Source organism: Nomascus leucogenys, chromosome 7b, assembly GCF_006542625.1.
Source record: "Nomascus leucogenys isolate Asia chromosome 7b, Asia_NLE_v1, whole genome shotgun sequence".
Taxonomy (NCBI): Eukaryota; Metazoa; Chordata; class Mammalia; order Primates; family Hylobatidae; genus Nomascus; species Nomascus leucogenys.
Window position 1 is genome coordinate 72,322,886 of NC_044387.1, and position 10,654 is coordinate 72,333,539.

Sequence of the window (10,654 nt, forward strand, 5' to 3'; positions counted from 1 at the left end):
ACCATTTTAATTAGTAAAAACTGATGTGATAGGAAAATGCAAATCACTTGGATATGTTAAAATTTGAACTCATCTTAGGCCTATGTTATTGAAATTGAGATGGAAACCCTCCTTCAAGGTAGGCTTCTAAGCCATTTGCTGCTACTAATTCCCCATGGTTGCAGGAAGTTCTTAGTCTGGTCTTACCAGCACCCAACTTCCCTTCCATTATTTCTGCTGATCTCAAGGAATCTCCCGCTCTCCTTTTATGTAAAACGTTGGAGGTCCTTGCCAGAAGAAGACTGGAGGTCACCGGGGAGCCCGAGAGGCTGGAGCACCTGCTGCAGAGAGCTTGGAGTGACCCATTTCACCCAGCCTCCCTGCTGGAGCTATGCTGTGCTGTCAGGGCTTAATCGGCAAAGGGAGAACAGTCATCCCAGCATGGGAGGCTGGGAGAGCAGGCGGGATTGCTTATCGCCCCTTAATAAGCCAACGACAGGAGATGCCTTTGTCAGTTTCCCCCATTTCCACATTCTGGCACGGAGGATTCTTGACAAACCTATATTCTTGCCATGATTTCTGCATGAAGTTCCTTAGAAGGAATTTTGGGTGAAAGTCTCATATCACATGCTATATGGTGGAGGATATCTGTTGGGCAAATATGTGTGTCATGGAGTGCACAAGGGCTGCATCTTCAGGATTTAGTCCATTATAGGAACTGCACTCGTAACTAGATACTCTCCAGCAACTCTGCCCCCAAACACATGCTCCACTGAAGAGGGTGGATGGGAAGGCTATGGAGGGACGCCATGATGGTTTTCTTTCCGCTTTCAGATCCCATTCAGGAGGCTTCCAGGACAGGAAGTGGCAAGAACCTTTTGGATGGACCTCCAAGAGTGCTTCAGCCCATCCTGACCCACAGAACCAGGGTGGCTGAGGCACCCCCCAACCTGCCCCTGCCGGTGAGGAACCCCATGCTGGCTGCTGCCCTCTTCCCAGAGTTCCTGAAGGAGCTGGCGGCCTTGGCCCAGGAACACTCCATTCTGTGCTACAAGATCTTGGGTGACTTTGAGGACTCCTGCTGTTAGCTTCTTTGTTTTTTTTTTTTTTTTTTTTTTTTAATAGAGGTTCTTGTTTTGTAAGGTTTTAGTGTCTTGACTGAATGTTAAATGCAAAGCTGCTTACAAAGATTTCTATTTTAATGTTTCCTGACAATACTTGATTTGTATTTGTGGGGAGGGGAATTTTCTGTATCTTTCCTCTCTCTCTCTAGCCGGGCCTTTCCACCTTATGTTATATATAGAATGTAAGTCTCATAAGCTGGTTGCTCCCTTGGCAGTTGTCTTTGCTCCGTTTTTCCTCCTTATATTTTTTTGGTTGTCATTCTCCTATTCCTTTGAGTTACTCATCTTGCAGCTCAGATCACACCAAGCAAATATTGGGGTTCAGTGATCACACTGAGCAAATATTGGGGTTCAGGAAGATTGTACACCTGCAATTATGCGAATGGTCCTGTTGCCTCCTGCATTTTGGCCTCTGTTTTATAAAGGAAGAGTAAAGATGGAGCTCCTCCTGCCTCCATCACGAAAGCACATATCATCTTTCCCTTTGGATTTTACTTCCAGGACGTGTGTCATCCCCAGCGTGTGTTGCCTTATGGTGCCAGCAGAGCCACTGGTCTCAGCTATCTGCCTGGGAAGTCGGATGTCCTTGGAGAGAATTTGGAATGCAGATAATTTTTCTTATTTCCTGAGAGCTTACTTTAATCAGCATGACACTACCTAAACACTGAAGATGGCCTTATATTAGTAAGATTTGCACAAAATTAAGTATACCTATGCAAACTGTTACTTTGGTTTGTAGGAGTTTGATCAGATGAAGAAGTGATGGTATCACATATATATGTAAGAAGACAACCATCATTATTTTTATAAGTGTTTTATAAAAACAAACTAACTTGTGAAGCCATTTCATAGTGGGTTTTTTCAGGGAGGGTATACTGGGTGGGATGGGGAGATAAACTAAATGCAGCCCGTAAAAACACTGGTCATTATTTAAAATTCTATTCCCTTTTGCTAATAAGCTGCACTTTGTAGAGAAACAGGAACTGTACAGCCCACTTCAGGATCTTGGATGTAAATGCAAACAGGTCACCTGGAGCCCTGCAAAGCCAAGTGCCTGCTGGAGACTCACTCTGCATGGAAATGCTGGCTTCCTAGTAATGGGGTTCATTAGAACGCCCCACCATGCTGTATGAGTGTCCCTCTACTGCTTTGCAGCCTGCTCCAAGAGGCAGGATTATACTTAGAGCCACAGCCATGTTAAACCACCACCAAGAGGGGAAAACAGAATAATCGTGAGCTGAAAATGAGACCATAAACAACTGATTTTTATGGATATTAAATTCCACTCCCCTCTATTTTGGGCCCAGTTCTGCAGGTGCGAAGCAAGTAACGAGCTTGAGCCTGCCTGTTTGGAGGGAAATTGGAAGGTTCATCTCTCTCTGTTCCTTGTGGGCATCTCTGTGGAGCCCTGAGGGCGGCCACAGGTCTGGTGGTTGTGCCTCAGGAGCACTGGTTTGGTCTTAATCAGGCCCCTCATGCACAGGCAGGGCAGTGGCGGAAGAACCACACCTGCAATGCTGTGAGGCAGTGGAGGCCCTTTTGTGCTTCAGGAATCTTGAAGCAGCTTTGTATTGAGTGAATGAGAAATTGAGAGCTGGCCTGTGAAATGACAACAGGAGACCTGGCCTGGGCAGGGTGAGCTGTTAGGAACCAGCCTTGCTTTCGTGTTTCATAGTCCAAGGAAGACACCAAAGGTTCCTACTCACTGTACATTTCTGTTTGTCTTGACAAATGGTTTGCTCAGCTGTGGTGCAGCAGCCAGAAGGGATGAGGCACAGCAGATTGGCCTGCTCCTGGCTTCCTGATGTCTGGTTGTATTTGCACAGCCCACAAGTCTCCATTAGAAAAGAAGGTAGCTTAAGATAGAGGAACAGTTGAAGATGGAAGTTCGGCTGTAATTTATTATACTCTAAGTTTGTTTTTGCACATGTATTTATCTTCTTGTTTGGACTTACAAAGTCATAAAATGCTAATGCCACATCTGGAAATTGAATTCTTTAGCTTTGTAGTTTGATTTACACCTTTCTCCATTATCTGGTGGTGGTGTTGATTCTTCTTGAATCCATATTTCTGCATTGTAGAACACCATGGTCCCCTTTGTGGAAGGTTTCCTTTGGGAAAAGATTGATTTTGTGCCTCTGTTTTTTTCAATAGGTACTGAAATAAACTTACTTTATTATTTTGTTTTTTTGAGACAGGGTCTTGTGCTGCCTGGGCTAGAGTGGAGTGGTGTGATCACAGCTCATTGTAGCCTCAACCTCCTGGGCTCAAGTGATCCTCCCACCTCAGCCTCCTGAGTAGCTGGGAATATAGGAACGTGCCACCACACCCAGCTAACTTTTTGGTATAGTTTGTAGAGACGGGGTTTCACCATGTTGCCCAGGCTGGTCTTAAAAGTCCTGGGCTCAAGTGATCGTCCCACCTTGGCCTCCTGAAGTGCTGGGATTACAGGTGTGAGCCACTGGGCCCAGCCTGAAGTAGACTTACTTTAAATGGGGACAGAGATGACTGGTGTGTGCAGTGACAGGCAGGAGAATGTAACTTCCCATGCTGGGGTGCTGGCAGCAAACTCACACGATAATGCTAACTTCCTATTTGGATTTGGAAACTGGTTCATGTTTCTGAATCCATTACAGTCCTCAGAGGTTTTTGTCCATGGTTTTGCAAAATGAAGTCAGAAAATGGAGCTGGATGTAGAGAGAATAGGAAAACCCATGTGGCTGAGTGAAATAACTGAGAGTGGGTTACTTAGGGAGTGACATGGACATGCCAAAAGAAAAACAGCAGAGAACTGAGTCTATCCATGGGAGAAGAGCAAATCCTGCACGATTTGGGGGAGTGAACATTGATCTAGGCGGATATGAAGAAACCAGGGAGTGGGTGGGTGAGAATGGGAACTCCTTGTTGGGAAAAATATCATTGGCAATGAAGTAGAATATTCCAGTCCTAAAGTAAATCAGCAAGCCCTTAGAAATATCTTTTTTTGTAATGAGTTGGGGGGAAAATCTTAAGTATGTTTGGCATGCTTAAAGATATGGTCCGAGTGTGCACACTTCTCTGTGTTGACAGGCTCCTACACCAGTCGCTGTGCTCCTTGCTGGAAGAATGTAGGGGAAGAGAAACCGTGGGTACCGCCCCCTGGCGCAGCCCCTGAGCTGGCGTCACTGCATCTGGCCTGGGCAGGAAAGGTGAGGGAGCCAAGAGTTCCCGGAGTATCACAACATTAACCTCAATTCATAATTCAGGGCCTGACTTAAAGTTCCAGACTGAGTGACTTCTGTGGTTCAAAATGTATGAGGGCACTGGGATATTTAAAATTGATTTTTTGGAAATGGCCAAGTAAATGTTTTTTAAAATTTTACACAAAGAAATTCCTAGTTAGGTTCAGCCTAAAACGTAATTTCATGGCTGGTAAAATACAACTTCCCAACCATGAAATGGGAGTGCTGGAATAGCCAGTTAGAGATGTGATTTTTCTTTACCATTAGATACCTCCTTTCCCTGGTATTTAGAGGAATTGTGAAGTGGTCCCCACTTTGTGGAGTATTATTTTGGAAAATACTTTGATGTGCTCGGGTTGGAGTGGATGTCTGTCAGGTGTTAGGTAGGATGCATTCAGTATTTTTATAGGTCACCAGGAGTACCCTTTCCTTAGCAGGCGGCTTTTATTTAGGTCAGATATAGTTAGTTTCTGTCCAGGATAAGACATCATGGAGCCAGGGTCTTGTCAGGAAAGCATCCTCTTATGAACAGAATCTAGAAACGGGCTACATGAATATTGGGGTTGCCTGTTTAATTTTGGCAGCCAGTGGGTACTCAGGGTTGAAAGTTGTTTCCAGTGTCTCCAAATCAGCTTGGCTGTGGCTGTCATGTGGACGGATTCCCAGGTCTGTTTGAGGTTTAGGGTTGTGGATGGGCTGAATCTTCTGAATCTGGATCAGCGTGTCTAGGTTGTCTTCTGGAGGGAAGCACAGCCGCAGCAGTCTGGACAAATCAAGTGCTTTAACAATGGCATCGTCCTCTGGGAATAATCTGTCCTTAATACAGTTTTCACTTGATATAACAGTTTTGGTAAACTGTCTTTATCTGGCTGCACCCCCTTTTAAGTAAGCCCTTAACTTTAAACGATCCCGGCATGGTGTTCAGTATCTGCATATGCCCCAGTTCTCATTTAAGGGCAGTTCAATGTAATTGCTAATTACCAGCCCTGTATTTACTGAAATGGCTGTCTGTCATGCTTGCCATTTTTATGAAACACTTTACTGAAGGTAAGCTATTATTGCACGTGCTGCTTCAAGTCACTGGCTCAGGCTGGTGTCGTGTGGTTTGCTGCAAACGGCAGCCTGCTTTGCAGTGTGAGCTCTTCCTGGAAACAGCAGTCTCTTGTAGCTGATGCCACATCAGCTTTAAGTCATTAAGATGATATTCTGGGCCCCTTGTTGCTTCAGCCATCAGTCTATAAATCACACAACACTAATTCTCCATCAAGTAACAGCTTAAAACAGAAGACTGTCAAACCAGTTTATGTTCCACCCTTAAATCACATCATTGAGGAAACATTGTAAGACAGTGAAGTTGATTCTTCCCCCCCCCCCGCCCTTCTTTTTGAATGACCATTGTAAACCTAATGCTTTAGAAAGAGCTCTCAGAAGACTAAGAATGGCTTTTAGGATAATTTTGCCTCAGTAAATCCTCTCTACATTCAGGCATTTATTAGGCCATTACTTGTTTTGGGACTACAGATTATCCTGGCAGCTCATTAACTGGATAAACAGGACTTTAGTGAAAGATTTTCAGGGGTTCTTTAGGGAAAAGAATGACCAGGACAAGGTGGGTGGAAGCCTTCAGTTCTTTGACCTCTTGCACCTAGAATCCTAAAACTGATCATGATTTTAGCTAGGACTGACCTTTCCTAGCTCGTAGTGTCATTGTGAATTTTGTTCCTGTCTTAAAATGTTTAAGTTAACCTAGTTCACTGTTACCTACCCAAGTAACAAGACGGCCAATAGGACCTGTCAGCATGACTTCGACATGCATTCCAGGCATCTTTCGGGGAGTTTAGATTTACTGTATCATTTCAGAACCCAACAAAGGTGATGGAAGCTCTTAGGCCAGATTAAATTTCATGGAGTGGAGGTTGCAGAAGTCTGTGCTGCTTAGTGTGTCAGCTGACTTTTTATTGGGACAAGTCTATGAAAGGCCCACCTGTAACAAGGCCCCTTTTTGCCCTGTGGATATTTTAAAAGAGGGAATTTGGTGTTGACAATCTTTACTTACACGACTCTTGCTAAGCTATTTGACTAAGGGTTTCAATCAGATGCTTCCCACCTCATAAGCAAGGGTCAGCTCTATTTGCAAATAATCCATGAATATGTTTGTCTAAAACCTGCTGAAGAGGCATGGCAGCCACTTCCATGCTGCTTTTGGTAATGGGTAAAGAATATGGCCTTTCAGATAGATCTGGTGGCTTTTCCCCAATAATCACTATGTAGAAACTATGCAACTAAATTCAGTGGAAATGAAAGATACAATATAAAATAGCGGGTCATGGCCATAAGCTGTGTCCTGAACTAACCAACTCCAAGCTGAAGGAGGGTGTGTACTTTCCGAAACTTCGAGGCCATCTTAGTAATTATTTTAGCAATAATTACTAAAATGTACATGGGGTGGGGGAGCTCGGCTAAAATATCCTTACTTTGGTGCAATAATGATCTAGGTTCTTTTTCCTAGGCCTAGGCCTACACCTTGAAAGATAGGAACAGAAGTTCACTTTGATGTGTAACCCTGGACAGAGATTAAACAGCTCTTTTCTAGACCCAGATGACCCAGAATGTAGAAGCCTAGTAGTTGGTATCACCAGTGTCTCTTCAAAAGGGCCCCACAAAAGGTTGTCCATTAATTTGTTTCATACAGTAAGCGAGCTTTTACTGAATATTCCCTCTGTTAGGTAGCATGCAGAGTGCTAGGGCTGGCACATTCCTGCCTTCCCACCAGAACCCTCCAACCTCCTCCCCAGGCAACAGAACACAGGGTTTGGGCCTGACCAGGCAGAGCTGGTTCAAGCCAGCCTGGGGCAGAGCCAGTTTTCCAGCACACTCCCAACTTCTAGTCAGAGCCTCAGCATTATATACCCAGCCTACAGGTGTGTGGATTCCTGAGACAGATGGCAATGGCATCACCTGTGGTGCCAACTCATACATTTTAATGAGATTTCTCCCTGAAGAGTGAACCAGTAGACCAGACTAAACGCACACTCATGCAAGAATGTAAAATTGTATTTCACTGAGGCCCCTTTACAAGCAGAGCCATCTTTGTGAATTTTTTGGGGTGTTAATGTAAACATATCTTTAGAATATCTCATAGGGTTTCAGTCAGAGCTGTGCTTTGGTTTTTTCCTAGCAGCAGTGGTATCAACTTACAAGGTTTGGCTTTCAGGATTTCAGAAGCTGGCATTCAAGACAACAGGCAGTTGTCAGAGCTGAATGAGAATCAGCCTGGGCAAATCAAGTGCTTTAACGATGGCATCTTCCTCTGGGAATAATCAGTCCTTAATACAGCTTGCACTCGACATAATTTTGGTAAATGTCCTTGTCTGGCTGCACCCCCTTTTAAGTAAGCCCTTAATTTTAAATGGTCTGGAAAGATCTTCGATGCTTTCTGTAAGGTTTAGTCACCAAGAAGCCAGAACTTTTAGTGAAAACGGAATTTATAAAACGAAACTGAACCTTATCCTTTCTTACAAAATAAAGATCCTGTCAGACTCCAGTCTCAGACCACCTTTGCCCATTTGTAATTCAGACTTGCGGAGCGAGGAGAGAACTGCTTCAGCCTTACTGTCTTGTAGAGAGGTTTAGTGAAAATCATGTTACTTTAGACCCAGCAGTTTTCAGGACCGCAACAGGATGCGGGGCACCTGGCTTCCCGGGTAAGGTCACATAGTCTCTTAAAATTCTGTCACTAACTAACTTTTTTAAAACACATGTTTTTAAAAAGCCACCTCCTCATGCCTGTCCAAAATGAACCACACAACTGGTTACCTTTCTCTGCCTACCTTTTGGGCTGGGGAAGAGGGGCACCTTTCTCATCACCCTCAGGGAAGTCCTGAGCAACTGTGCAAGCCAGGAAGCATGAGTCGCTGAATTGGTGATGGAGGGGTGTCCACTTTTTCTAGTTCCTCAGCTGCTTCTGGAGCAGCGTTCACAATGGCAATGTTTTTACTGTCCTTGGTAGGCTACAGGTTCACAGCTTCAAATCAAGGCCTCCAAGGATTTTATTCTCTTACATCACCGTTTTGACAAGTATGCTTTAAAAAAACATTTCCAAAACTGGTCTTTCTTTAAGCGACGTGAGTCAGAGGTAACAAAGGCATATACTGAACAAAGGGGTGCTCCGGTGCCATGGAGAGAACAGTATTAGGTGTCACAAGCACAGGAGTGCAGACAGCCCTGCCTTCATCGTGATGCCTGCAGCGCACCACGATTATCATGAGAGGTCAAGATTTTGATTTACTAATTAATTTATAATCTTATTTCCGAGCAAAACAAGTCAATTTCATGTTACAACCTTTTTCTTGTTTCTTTTTATCTTGTTTGGCCTGAGGGTTGGGGGATTTGGGGGAGTTGTCAACTGCACAATCTTTGAAGTGTAAGTTAATTTTTATGTGATATTTCAGTATATATTTTATTGATTAAATTTATTTGAAAACTTATTTTTTAAATTCATTTATTCTCAGACTGTGCCTTCTGGGATGGGTAGGGAGTTGAACAGGCAATATCACTTCTACTCAGTCGATAGGTTGATTAATTCTAGTAATATCCTCCTTCCCCACCCTCTTGAGACCTCCTTAAACAAATGTTGTGTTTATACTGTGCCAGTTTATCTGGTTGTGTTTTCATCTTTGTTAACCTGTGTTTAGGTCTGAAAACAATACATCCAAATTACAGTCTCTCTTGACCACTGCTAATGCCCATCACCTACAACAATGGCTGGCCCTGGAATAGGAACAGCTCCAGTCTCCAGCTCCCAGCCTGAGCGACACAGAAGATGGGTGATTTCTGCATTTCTGTTTGAGGTACTGGTTTCATCTCACTAGGGAGTGCCAAACAGTGGGTACAGGACAGTCGGTGAAGCGCACTGTGTGTGAGCCAAAGCAGGGCGAGGCATTGCCTCACTCGGGAAGCGCAAGGGGTCAGGGAGTTCCCTTTCCTAGTCAAAGAAAGGGGTAACAGACGGCACCTGGAAAATTGGGTCAGTCCCACCCTCATACTGCGCTTTTCCAACGGGTCTGGAAAACGGCACACTAGGAGATTGTGTCCCGCACCTGGCTCGGAGGGTCCTATGCCCACGGAGTCTCGCTGATTGCTAGCACAGCAGTCTGAGATCAAACTGCAAGGCGGCAGCGAGGCTGGGGGAGGGGCGCCCGCCATTGCCCAGGCTTGCTTAGGTAAACAAAGCAGCCAGGAAGCTCGAACTGGGTGGAGCCCACCACAGCTCAAGGAGGCCTGCCTGCCTCTGTAGGCTCCACCTCTCGGGGCAGGGCACAGACAAACAAAAATTCAGCAGGAATCTCTGCAGACTTAAATGTCCCTGTCTGACTGACAGCTTTGAAGAGAGTAGTGGTTCTCCCAGCACGCAGCTGGAGATCTGAGAATGGACAGACTGCCTCCTAAAGTGGGTCCCTCACCCCAGAGCAGCCTAACTGGGAGGCACCCCCCAGTAGGGACAGACTGACACCTCACTCAGCCAGGTACTCCTCTGAGACAAAACTTCCAGAGGAACTATCAGACAGCTGAATTTGTAGTCTCATGAAAATCCGCTGTTCTGCAGCCACCACTGCTGACACCCAGCCAAACAGGGTCTGGAGTGGACCTCTAGTAAGCTCCAACAGACCTGCAGCTGAGGGTCCTGTCTGGTAGAAGGAAAACTAACAAACAGAAAGGACATCCACACCAAAAACCCATCTGTACATCACCATCATCAAAGACCAAAAGTAGATAAAACCACAAAGATGGGGGAAAAACAGAGCAGAAAAACTGGAAACTCTAAAAAGCAGAGCACCTCTCCTCCAAAGGAACGCAGTTCCTCACGAGCAACGGAACAAAGCTGGATGGAGGATGACTTTGATGAGTTGAGAGAAGAAGGCTTCAGACGATCAAACTACTCTGAGCTATGGGAGGAAATTCAAAACAATAGCAAAGAAGTTAAAAACTTTGAAAAAAAATTAGAAGAATGGATAACTAGAATAACCAATGGAGAGAAGGGCATAAAGGAGCTGATGGAGCTGAAAGCCAAGTATCGAGAACTACGCAAAGATTGCAGAAGCCTCGGTAGCAGATGCAATCAACTGGAAGAAAGGGTATCGCTGATGGAAGATGAAATGAATGAAATGAAGAGAGAAGGGAAGTTTAGAGAAAAAAGAATAAAAAGAAATGAACAAAGCCTCCAAGAAATTTGGGACTATGTGAAAAGACCAAACCGACGTCTGATTGGTGTACCTGAAAATGACGGGGAGAATGGAACAAAGTTGGAAAACACTCTGCAAGATATTATCC

General features: G+C 44.7%; 1 protein-coding gene across 3 annotated transcripts in view; it reads left to right on the forward strand.

Moving 5' to 3' along the window:
* FAM160A1 (family with sequence similarity 160 member A1) overlaps positions 1-8,811 on the forward strand; it is a 263,019-nt gene extending 254,208 nt beyond the window's left edge. For all 3 annotated transcript variants that reach the window (XM_030816237.1, XM_030816239.1, XM_030816238.1), the window contains one exon: positions 814-8,811. In XM_030816237.1, coding sequence (XP_030672097.1) covers positions 814-1,067 — 254 coding nt within the window. In that variant the 3' untranslated portion in view covers positions 1,068-8,811. The remainder of the gene's footprint in view (positions 1-813) is intronic.
* Positions 8,812-10,654: the final 1,843 nt, after the last annotated feature.